The sequence below is a fragment of the Heptranchias perlo genome, chromosome 7 (assembly GCF_035084215.1).
Source record: "Heptranchias perlo isolate sHepPer1 chromosome 7, sHepPer1.hap1, whole genome shotgun sequence".
NCBI lineage: Eukaryota > Metazoa > Chordata > Chondrichthyes > Hexanchiformes > Hexanchidae > Heptranchias > Heptranchias perlo.
In genome coordinates, this window is record NC_090331.1 from 62535660 (window position 1) to 62548225 (window position 12566).

At 43.0% G+C, this 12566-nt stretch overlaps 1 protein-coding gene across 2 annotated transcripts in view; it reads left to right on the plus strand.

Annotated features, from left to right (window-relative positions):
- Positions 1-12566, plus strand: part of LOC137323781 (collagen alpha-1(III) chain-like) — a 147941-nt gene that overhangs the window by 76445 nt on the left and 58930 nt on the right. For both annotated transcript variants that reach the window (XR_010963444.1, XM_067987704.1), the window contains exon 28: positions 7992-8045. Coding sequence is in view for 1 of the 2 variants with exons in the window: in XM_067987704.1 (XP_067843805.1) it covers positions 7992-8045 (54 nt within the window). In the remaining variant the exon portion in view is untranslated. The remainder of the gene's footprint in view (positions 1-7991; positions 8046-12566) is intronic.

The window sequence follows — 12566 nt, forward strand, 5'->3', positions numbered from 1 at the left end:
GATAAACTCGGCAACTACAGGCCAGTCAATTTAACCTCGTCAGTGGGGAAGCTTTTAGAAATGATAATCTGGGACAAAATTAACAGTCACTTGGACAAGTGTGGATTAATTAAGGAAAGCCAGCATGGATTTGTTAAAGGCAAATCGTGTTTAACTAACTTGATTGAGTTATTTGATGAGGCAACAGAGAGGGCTGATGAGTGCAATGCAGTTCATAGAATTATAGAAATTTATTGCACAGAAGGAGGCCATTCAGCCCATCGTGTCTGTGCTGGCCAAAAAAGAGCTATCCAGCCCAATTCACATTTCAGCTCTTGGTCCGTAACCTTGTTGGTTACGGCACTTCAAGTGCACAAACAAGCACCTTTTAACTGCAATGAGGGTTTCTGCCTCCACCATCCTTTCAGGTAGCGAGTTCCAGACCTCCACCACCCTCTGGGTGAAAACATTTTTCCTCAGCTCCCCTTTAATCCTTCTACCAAACACTTTAAAACTATCCCCCTTGGTTATTGATGCCTCTGCTAAGGGAAATAGGTCCTTCCTATCCACTCTATCTAGGCCCCTCATAATTTTATACACCTCAATTATATCTCCCCTCAGCCTCCTCTGTTCCAAAGAAAACAACCCCAGCCTATCCAATCTTTCCTCATAGCTAAAATTCTCCTGTCCTGGCAACATCCTCGTAAATCTCCTCTGTACCCTCTCTCGTGCAATCACATCTTTCCTGTAATGTGGTGACCAGAACTGTACGCAGTACTCTAGCTGTGACCTAACCAGTGTTTAATACAGTTCTAGCATAACCTCATGCTCTTATATTCTATACCTCGGCTAATGAAGGCAAGTATCCCGTATGCCGTCTTAACCACCTTACCTACCTGTCCTGTTACCTTCAGAGATCTGTGGACATGCACTCCAAGCTCCTCTGTTCCTCTACACCCCTCAGTATCCTCCCATTTATTGTGTATTCCCTTGCCTTGTTTGCCCTCCCCAAATGCATTACCTCACACTTCTCCGAATTGAATTCCATTTGCCACCTTTCTGCCCACCTGGCCAGTCCATTGATATCTTCCTGCAGTCTACAGCTTTCCTCCTCACTATCAACCACACAGTAAATTTTAGTATCATCTGCAAACTTCTTAATTATGCCCCCTATTTTTAAGTCTAAATCACTGATATATACCACAAAAAGCAAAGGACCTTGTACTGAGACAGTTTGCAGATGACACTAAACTCGAAAATGTAGTCAACAGTGAGGAGGATAGTATATGGACTTTCAAAAGGTGTTTGATAAAGTGCCACACATAGGCTGTCAGCAAAGTTGAAGCCCATAGAATAAAGGGGGCAGTGGCAGCATGGATACAAAATTGGCTAAGTGACAGGAAACAGAGAGTAGTGGTGAACGGTTGTTCTTTGGACTGGAGGAAGGTATACAGTGGGGTTCCCCAGGGGTCGGTACTAGGACGGCTGCTTTTTTGATATATATTAATGACTTCGACTTGGGTATACAAGGCACAACTTCAAAATTTGCAGATGACACTAAACTCGAAAATGTAGTCAACAGTGAGGAGGATAGTGATAGACTTCAATAGGACATAGACAAGCTGGTGGAATGGGCGGACACGTGGCAGATGAAATTTAACATAGAGAAGTGCAAAGTGATACATTTTAGTAGGAAGAATGAGGAGAGTCAATAAAAACTAAAGGGTGCAATTCTAAAGGGGGTGCAGGAACAGAGAAACCTGGGGTATATGTGCACAGGTCGTTAAAGGTGGCAGGGCAGATTGAGAAAGCAGTTAAAAAAGCATACATGATCCTGGGCTTTATAAATAGAGGCATAGAGTACAATAGCGAGGAAGTTATGATGAACCTTTATAAAACACTGGTTCGTCCACAACTAGAGTATTGTGTCCAGATGTGAAGGCCTTAGCAAAGATGTGAAGGCCTTAGAGAGCGTGCAGAAAAGATTTACTAGAATGGTTTCAGGGATGGGGGACTTCCGTTACGTGGATAGGCTGGAGAAGCCGGGGTTGTTCTCCTTAGGGCAGAGAAGGTTGAGTGGAGATTTGATAGACGTGTTCAAAATCACGAGGGGTCTAGACAGAGTAGATAGAGATAAACTGTTCCCATTGGCAGAAGGGTCGAGAACCAGAGGACACAGATTTAAGGTGATTGGCAAAAGAACCAAAAGCGTCATGATGAAAAACATTTTTACGCAGCTTGCAGTTATGATCTGGAATTCATTGCCTGAAAGGGTGGTGGAGGGAGATTCAATCGTGGCTTTCAAAAGGGAATTGGATAAATACTTGAAGGGAAAAAATTTGCAGGGTTATGGGGAAATGGCGGAGGAGTGGAGCTAGCTGGATTGCTCTTGCAGAGAATTGGCATGGGCTCGATGGGCCAAATGGCCTCCTTCTGTGCTGTAACCATTCTATGATTCTATGATTTTATATCTAGTATTGTGCAATGAGAAAGGGTTAATTAACAATCTTGTTGTAAAGCAGCCCTTAGGGAAGAGTGACCATAATATGATAGAATTCTTCATTAAGTTTGAAAGTGATGTAGTTCAATCCGAAACTAGGGTCTTAAATCTAAACAAAGGAAACTATGAAGGTATGAGGCACAAGTTGGCTATGGTTGATTGAGAACTACATTAAAAGGTATGACGCTAGACAGGCAATGGCTAGCATTTAAAGAATTAATACATAATTTGCAACAAATATATATTCCTTTAAGGCACAAAAACCTAACAGGAGAAGTGGTCCAACTGTGGCTAACAAGAGAAATTAAAGATAGTATTAAATCAAAGAAAGAGGCATATAAAGTTGCCAGAAAAAACAGTAAGTCTGAGGATTGGGAGCATTTTAGAATTCAGCAAAGGAGGACCAAGAAATTGATAAAGAAAGGGAAAATAGAATATGAGAGTAAACTAGCGAGGAACATAAAAATGGACTGTAAGAGCTTTTATAGGTATGTAAAAAGGAAAAGACTGGCGAAGGCAAATGTGGGTCCCTTCCAGACAGAGATGGGAGAATTTATAATGGGGAATAAGACAATGGCAGAGAAAGTAAACAAATACTTTGGGCTCGATTTTGGCGTCGGGTTTCCGGCGGGTTCCCAGCGGGGTGGCCCCGAAAATCCCGATATCCGGTCACGTGACCGGATCGTGACGAAATCCCGGCCACTTCCGGGTACCGCGCTGACGTGCGGGGCTGCGCGCGCAAGCCCCGCTGGTGGGAATCCCGCAGGCAATTAAAGCCAGCGGGGTTCCACTTGAGAGTACTTAACTTGCTCGTTGTGGTCAGTTAATGAGCTGAAGCAGCTGTCAAAAGAGGAAGTGTGGGATTTTAGGTTCAAGGCAGTGAGTTTCCCACGCTGGGGGAAACAGTCCCTCCTCAACCAGGCGTGTTGCAGCCAGCAGCCTGTGGCAGGTGCCAAGGTGCGCTCCACGGGGGAGAGCCCTCACCCACGCAGGAGGCCACCGCGTCACATAGGGCAACCCCTGCCCTCCACCACCCTCCGCCAAGCCAGAGGACAGACCGACACGAAACCGCAGCCCCAGTCCGAGGAACCACCCACCTACCCTGCACAACTCCTCAGACCAACACCTGCCAGATGGGTGGTGTGTGGACACCCTCGGAGGACGAAGAGCATGACCAGCCCCAGCAGCCTCGCAGTCCACGCCGTCCGCCGCAGAGACGTGGATCCCCCCAACACGGTGTGGTTGCACGCCCACCTGCACAGCAGGAGGGAGGGCTACCGCAGAGAGAGACGCATCGCAGAGGGCACTACCCTCGCCACAGGGTCCACAGACCGAGGCGCAGCTCCCCGGACCTCTCCGAGCAGCAGTGCACAGGGAGGCGCAGATTCGCTCGACATGTAGTCGTGGAGATCTGCAGCCTCTTTCATGCCGAGCTGCTCCTGGCTGGCCCCAGCACCATCTGCTTACCTGTCGCTGTCAAAGTCACCACTGCCCTCCACACCTTCTCCTCCGCATCCTTCCAGGGTGCAGCCGGCTACACCGCCGATGTCTCTCAGTCGTCTGCGCGGACGAGCCCTGCAAATACACCTGCACCTACTCTGCAGTAACACGATGGGTGGCATCAGTGGTGGGTCCTCATAGTGATACCCAGGAGCGGCCATTATTGGACACAACGGACAGGATTCGCGGAGACATGGCAGTGGTGGTGTCAATATAATGTGTGCTGTTTGTTGCTCTGAAATTCAATATGGGTAACACCCATGACAAACCCTCAGACACCCTTGTGCACCCCCTTCATGCTGACGATACGTTTGCCTTACGCTGCCTACTGCACATATGTGATGCATGCCCTGTGGCTGCAGCACAGGTGGTGGCAGGTTGAGTGAGGCTGGCCGTGAGGGAGATTCACGGGAGGGTGAGTATGGGATGGAGCAATGAGATTGTATGAGGATTGGGTTGCGTGTTAGTGGCAGGATGAGTACTGGCGAGGTGAGTAGGTGGAGGTAAGATGAGGATGGGGTTTGAGTGGGTATGAAGGGTGATGTGACAGAATAGTGTTGGCGGTGCCGAAGGAGATGTGGGGTGGGGGCAGTGTTGTGGCAGACGGAGTGTAGGGGAAAGACTTCATGTTCTCACTGCGGCTGACCTACTGCGGTCATTGCAGCGCCTCCTGCACTGTATGCAGGTGGGCCATATGTTGGTGGCGCAGGTGACCCCCTCTGCCACCTCGAGCCAGGCCTTCTTGGTGGCAGAGGCAGGCCGCTTCCTCCCGCCCGCCGGGGGGAAGATCTGTGTCCTCCCCCTCCTCCTCACCCCATCTGATGATACCTGGGATGAGGCATCATTAAACTGGGAGCAGCCTTCCCCCTGGGCTGCTCCATGCTGCAATTTGTTCCATTGGTTGCAGCATCTGTCAGTGGAGGACTGCCCCTTTAACTAGAGAGCCTCCAGCTGACAGATCGTAATGCGCATGCGCAGCCCGACCGACGCGCAGGCCAGCGCCGTGGACCCCGGAGGAGCAGGTAATTGATTCCTATTAGTGGGTTGCCTGCTACGATCGCGTGGGCAACCCACTAATTTCGCTGAGCGTGTTGACCACGCTCCCGGAGGACCACCCGCTGGGAACCCGCAGGCCTGCTAAATTCGAGCCCTTTGTGTCTGTCTTCACGGAAGAAGACACAAAAAACCTCCTAGAAATACTAGAGAACCAAGGGTCTGGCGAGAATGAGGAACTGAAGGAAATTAGTATTAGTAAAAAAAATAGAACTAGAGAAATTAATGAGACTGAAAGTCGATAAATCCCAAGTACCTGATGATCTACATCCCAGGGTTTTGAAAAAGGTGGCTATAGATATAGTGGATGCATTGGTTATCATCTTCCAAAATTCTATAGATTCCGGAATGGTTCCTGCAGATTAGAGGGTAGCAAATGTAACCCCACTATTTATGAAAGGAGGGAGAGAGAAAACAGGGAACTATAGACCTGTTAGTAGTAGGGAAAATGCTAGAATCTATTATGAAGGATGTGATAACAGGACACTTAAAAAATAATAATAGGGCTTGGCAGAGTCAACATGGATTTATGAAAGGGAAATCATGTTTGACAAACCTATTGGAGTTCTTTGAGGACGTAACTAGTAGAATAGATAAGGGGGAACCATTGGATGTGGTGTATTTAGATTTTCAGAAGGCTTTCAATAAGGTCCCACACAGGAGGTTGGTGAACAAAGTTAGAGCACATGGAATTGGGGGTAATATACTGGCATGGATTGAGAATTGGTTAACAGACAGAAAACAGAGAATAGGAATAAACGGGTCTTTTTCAGGTTGGCAGACTGTGACTAGTGGGGTACCGCAGGGATCGTTGCTTGGGCCCCAGCTATTCACAATCTACATCAGTGAGTTGGATGAGGGGACCAAATGTAATATTTCCAAGTTTGCTGATAACACAAATCTGGGTGGGAATGTGAGTTGTGAGGAGGTTGCAAAGAGGCTGCAAGGGGATATAGACAGGCTAAGTGAGTGGGCAAGAACATGGCAGATGGAATATAATGTGGAAAAATGTGAAGTTATCCATTTTGGTAGGAAAAACAGAAATGCAGAGTATTTCCTAAATGGTAAGATATTGGGAAATGTTGATGTTCAAAGGGACCTGAGTACATGAGTCACTGAAAGCTAACATGCAGGTGCAGCAGGACATTAAGAAGGCAATTGATATGTTGGCTTTTATTACAAGAGGATTTGAGTACAGGAGTGAAGATGTCTTACTGCAATTCTATAGGTCCTTGGTGAGACCGCACCTGGAATATTGTGTACAATTTTGGTCTCCTTACCTAAGAAAGGATATACTTGTCATAGAGGGAGTGCAACGAAGGTTCACCAGACAGATTCCTGGGATGGCGGGATTGTGGTATGGGGAAAGATTGAGTAGACTAGGCCTGTATTAATGCAGCATTATGAAGAAATATTGTAGTTTCAACAATAAACCATCTATTTAGTTTACTGTGAGGATATACCTTGTGAGAAGGTTTGAAGCCCTCCTATGTTGTGCAATAAATAGATATTGATGCATGCTTGGATATTTAAAACAAAGGGAAATCTATGTGCAATAAAAGCAAAGGGATCCATTTTTAATTGACATTTGCAATTTTATTAATGAGAGGTGATCTCATTGAAACATACAAAATTCTTACAGGGCTCGACAGGGTAGATGCAAGGAGGATGTTTCCCCTGGCTGGGGAATCTAGAACCAGCAGTCACAGTCTTAGAATAAAGGGTAGGCCATTTAGGACTGAGATGAAGAGAAATTTCTTCACTCAGAGGGTGGTGAATCTTTGGAATTCTCTACCCGAGAGAGCTGTGGAGGCTCAGTCATTGAGTACATTCAAAACAGAGATCAATAGAATTCTAGATATTAAAGGCATCAAGGGATAATGGGGATGGTGCAGGAAAATGGCATTGAAGTAGAAGATCAGCCATGATCTGATTGAATGGCGGAGCAGGCTCAAGGGGCCGGATGGCCTACTCCTGCTCCTATTTCTTATGTTCTTATGATTCCATGACAAAGCTGAGCTACTCAATGGCCAGAGACTCTGCAGTGCTACCCGGTGGCCAGAGCATGGAACTACAGTGCATTGGTGTTAGGGTTGGAGTCTGTCCTGATGATGGGAAAATCCTATTAAAAAACATGACTGGATGGGCATCAGCAGATTAACACTGAAAACCTCATGGGCACTATTGACATAGGACATTTGAATAGAAAGATGACAGGACAGAAATGTTATTTGGTCTTAAGTAATAGTATTTCATGCTAATCTGTTCCAATTAGAGTCATAAATAAAACTGTAAATATTTACTTTCACAATGAAAGACGCTAATAGAATACATTTTAAAATACAATGGAGTCCTGTTACACTGTAGATTAGGGTTCAAAAAGTTATATGTAACTAGATTTACCTGCTCAGTGGTAGCACTCTCACCTCTGAGTCAGAAAGTTGTGGCTTCAAGACTCACTCCAGAGACTAGAGCACATAATCTAGGTTTGCAGTACTGAGGGATTGCTGCACTGTTGGAGGTGCTGTCTTTCGTGTGAGACATTAAATCGAGGCTTCGTCTGCCCTCTCAGGTGAATGTAAAAGATCCCACAGCACGATTCGAAGAAGAGCAGGGGTGTTCTCCTTGTGTCCTGGTCAACATTATCCCATTTATGACCAGAAAATGATCTGGTCATTTTTCAGTGCTGTTTGTGGGACCTTGCTGTGCATAAATTGGCTATCGCGTTATAACAGTGACTACATTTCAAAAGTACTTAATTGGCTGAAAAACACTTTGGGATGTCCTGAAGTCATGAAAGGCACTATGTAAATGCAAGTCTTTCTTTTTATCTTACATGCACCAGGAATAGTTAAGTCAGGATAAAAAGGATTACATTAGGACTTATAAGCAACATTTATTTTATGATTAGTTTGCATGAATGTGTGGATTTAACAATCTTCCCTCTCTTGTACATTAGGGCTTGTCTGGTGGTTCAGGTCCTCCTGGTCAAAATGGCAACCCTGGTGAACCGGTAAGATGTTTAATTTTATCAACATACACATCACTCTTTACATCTGTCTCCACTGTAGTTCATAGCAGTACATTATAGAGATACCAAAGTGAAATAATTTGCTTTAAATGTGATTATTTACCCAGGATAAAATTAGACAATAACACAAAGATCAGTGAAAGGAATAAATTTGTGATAAAACTACTGCTAATTCTGAAATCTTGCGAATCAACAAAAATGGAAATATCCCCTGGGATAGTAGAGTTTAGTCTTTATATTTCATTGCAAGAATGTATTATTGAGTGGTAACTAACACAACTACCAGCACCATATCCTAAAGAGAAACATGTGATACTCTCAGTAGATCTTCATCAAGGTAAGGAATGTTGGTGATGGTGCACCTGGTATCAGCATTCCAGGTTAGCCATAGCACAGTTATACCCAAAATAAATCTCAGGCTATTCTGTCCCAACTATGCACCTCAACCTCTACCACACAAATGCCTAAGCTTTTTCTCTTTGTGACCACTTTGGTGCATACCATGGAGTCTTGGAGGTCAGATACTGTTTAAGTGAATTTTCCCATCAATTAACAAATATTCTGATTTAGGATGCATCCATCAAACAGGCAATAGCAGTAACAACAGGCCTTTCTACAGTTCCAGGCCCACAAAATTCAAATGGGACAAATCAGCAAATAAGAAGTAAAAGCACAAATAGGACTGAGTTGCCTTGACTTCATAAGCCAAATTGTCCGTGCTTGTAGGCCAGATATCACCCCGTTTGGCTGCGGTTTGGATGCTCCCTATCTTAATACACACTGGCGAAGGATCACCAGTTTAATACTGAATTTAGCCCGATTACATGCCCACTAGGTACTGAACTAAGACTTTACTTAGCAGCCTTACCAGTAGCAGACAGAAGATACTTACTTCCTATCATTGTGGGTTGCATTTGAACCCACAGCCAGAGATGAAAAGTTAGTATCTAGCCCACTATAACAGCAAGTGCTCCCAGATATTCTTTTTATTAGCCACTGTTTTTATTATAGGGTTAAGTAGTTTCTTTAATGTTAATTAGCACTGGGATGTATTTAGTTTTCTTGAATTTGAGACAGCAGTTGACTTAAATATTTAAAATCTGAATAATAAAACATTTGAAAATGTCACTCTCATTCTTAAACTCAATCAGAATATTCAGAAAATAAAGTACTGTTGGGTCTACTGATAGGTCCATGATTTTCAAGTGAATCTTCTTCATTTATTTCTGCATACTAGTTGCCTCACATGCAACACAGCATAGATAACATTCTTGGATATTAACTTTCCTTATGGTATTTCCAAATGTGAAACGTGTTTTCCATGGCATACGTCATATGTCCAGTAAGATTCAATCCTGTAAGAGCAACTGGTCTGTTTCAAGAGTGGTTCCAATAGTTCACCAGGCCGTAGGCCTTTGTAATCATGTTCTTCATCCTGGTCTCCGTTTCCGACGATGGCAACATCCATTTATATCTTTCATGTCCACTGTAGCTATTCTTGGGCTTTCAGGTTATCTTATCAAAAAGATCGGATGGGGGTGGTGGTGTCTGTATGGTCCCATGTCTGGGTAGTGGTCAGGCTATCAAATACAGTCTTTCTCATTGTTCAGTATAGGCAAGGACACAAATATCTCTCAGAGAAAGCTATCAATTTACTATTCTCAGCTACACTTTCCTGACCTTCCCTAGATTGTACATTTATACCAGATTGATATCTTTATTAAATCATGCCCCGGTCAATGACTTTAGAGAAATTCCCATTTGGTGGTGTAATTTCCCTGTTTCTATACTTTAATCCTCAATCACTTCCTCTCATCCAATTTTACCCATCCCATTAATTACCAATCATGAGCCTGGAGGAACTTTACTGTCCAATACGATATTTACAGTCGGGTAAATATCCCAATACATTTTTTATTTATTTTACTTAAATTCTTCTTGAACCACTTTTCATTTCCCAAAATATCCCGTTACATTGTGCCTGTGTGCATTCCATCATTTCAAAATTATCCCAATTCGAGAGCAGTATTGTTGGTCTGACAGGACTTGTCAATGTAAAATTTTATTTCCCTCCCAAAAAAATTCTTCCTCGTTACACAGTATTGGATAGGAACCATTTAGACTGGACTCATTTTATTTTAAAATATAATTTGATTATCCCCTTAGCTACAGCATTGAATTTCAATTCAAATTGAACAGCTACTTATATCAATTTTTCTTATCAATTCCAATTTCAGAAACAAATTATATCCGGGCTTTGTGGTTTTACAGTAGAGACAGAAATGCTTGTAATTAGTTTTGGATGTAACTCCCATTTCTCCCCCATCAAGCATTCTATCTTGAAAGACAATAAATGGGTTAAAGCAAAACAAATCAAAATGTTTTCAAAAGAAGAAAAGCAGCTTGGATGAAGGCTGATGATTGCTTTTCCTTCTCTATGTAATTTTGAATTATCGAAATCCAAGTCTTAAGTTTTAGTCTGAATCGTCACCATGCTGTGACATTTGATATCTGCCGATGTCTGCAGGTAAGGTCTTGAATTCTTAACACCGCTTTTCCTGCATCAACATTCCTCCAGCAAAGGTGCTCCATAACTTTATAAAGCCTCTTTTATGTCAAAGAACTACTCTTGGTAATCCTGCACTGTCGACGCTCATGCGGTCCCAAAAACCATGGTCCCCTATTTTAAAAGAAACACAGAAAATGCAGTGTGGCTCATCTTGAGGGCCCAAGGGGTTAATTTGTCAATTCACCATCTTTTTCCCAAAGGAATAATCTCTTTACCCAAAACAAATCCAGAAAAACACAGCTTGAGAGATATTGCCTAGCTTCCCTGTCCTATCTCTCTCTTTCCTTCTGGAGCTCGCAGCCTATCTGGAATTAACCCTGTCTCTCCCACACATAGGATGGCTAACTTTGGAATTTCCAACTCCAAACCCTTCTCCCTGTGTTTTGCGTTTTTGATTTCATTTATTCCCTCAGGTGAAGAGGGTTCAGAATGTTCGAACTTCTACTTCTTGTCCCATGTTATTAAAGGCCCAAAGCCTGGGAATGTCCTTCTGGAGTCGATGGAGGCGGCCTCGTCATCCTCAACTTGCACTTAGTCATTGTCCATAAGCCATAAAAGAATTATAGGGACAATGGCTTATATCGTTTTGGTATACTGTTCCCGCCACTTCTTTATCTAGTTAATAAGTACCCACCTATCCTTTTTATCAGTCTGAATTACTCAATATGTTTATTATGGAGAAGGGACGTTCAAATTTCTTTACCCACTTTTCCATGACATTGTTCAGTTTCACCATCACCTTATCCCCCATTTCAAGACCCTTAATCTAAGGACTGAACTTGTGTGGGCATTTATTATCGTGGCCGATTGATAGGGCAGAACTTGGCGATCCTATCCATGGTCACACTCTTATGTTGATGTCTTGAGAGGGCGCCGCCTAGCCTGATTTAATCACAGGGTCCTCACCATGCACCCCTGAAGAAAGGGGCTGTCTCCCTTTGAACTTCACAAAAATCATTGTTTTTATCAAGAGACAATAAAACTGTTTATACAGTAACTGCTCTTTCCACTTTCAGAAAGCTGTGACTCCATCAGATTGAAATGCTGGAAGCTCCAAAGGTGTCAGACCAACTTCTAAAAAAAACTAGTACAGTCCAAATACTTAACTTCAGCAATGCAGAAGTGAGGGTTAATTACTTCTTGCTTGTCAAAATCTTAAGGTGTGGGGGAGGAATCAATCACAATAGCACAAAGTGCTTTGAAGAAGTTCAGATTAATTTATTACCAGAGACCATCCTGCAACTGTAACTTGTAATTCTTTAAAGCTGCATCTTATCTTTTCTTTTACGATTAAATCTCATTTTGTCAATTATTTTAAATAGATGCAAAGGTTGTTGCTTGATGAATTAAACAGATGTCTGTGTCCACAGAAGGGGTTACCTTTCTTCAGAAACAAAACGACGGAGCCCGTTATCAGACGCACGCAACATTTCCCTTTGTTCATTTTAGTTTTTAGTTAGTCCAGTTTCTAATTGTAGTTTCTAATTGTTTCTTAAGTTTTATAATTCGCTGTCCTTGCCATAAGACAGCTATAGCTTTCCAATTACTTTTCTCCACATACTTTTTGTGGGTATGATCTTAACCAACTCTCCGAGCTGTTCTAGGTTTCCTGATTTTCCTATAAGGAGATACGAGATATCCTTTATTTAATCTGTTCCGTTTTTTGGTCACTTTTTTTTCCTGACCACAGCCAATCATAAGATTAAAAAAAGGGTGTGCTGTCAGAACTAACAGCTATCACACTTTAGTACAACCAAGATATATCCCAAAATTATCAAAATTGATGCCCTGTACTAGATTACAAGATATTGTTCATCGATTTACGGTTACACACATTAACTTCTTACGCACCAACTCACACTCACCAATACTCAACACAACCGTCGATCAGATCAACTCACACTCACCAATACTCAACACAACTTCAATCAGAT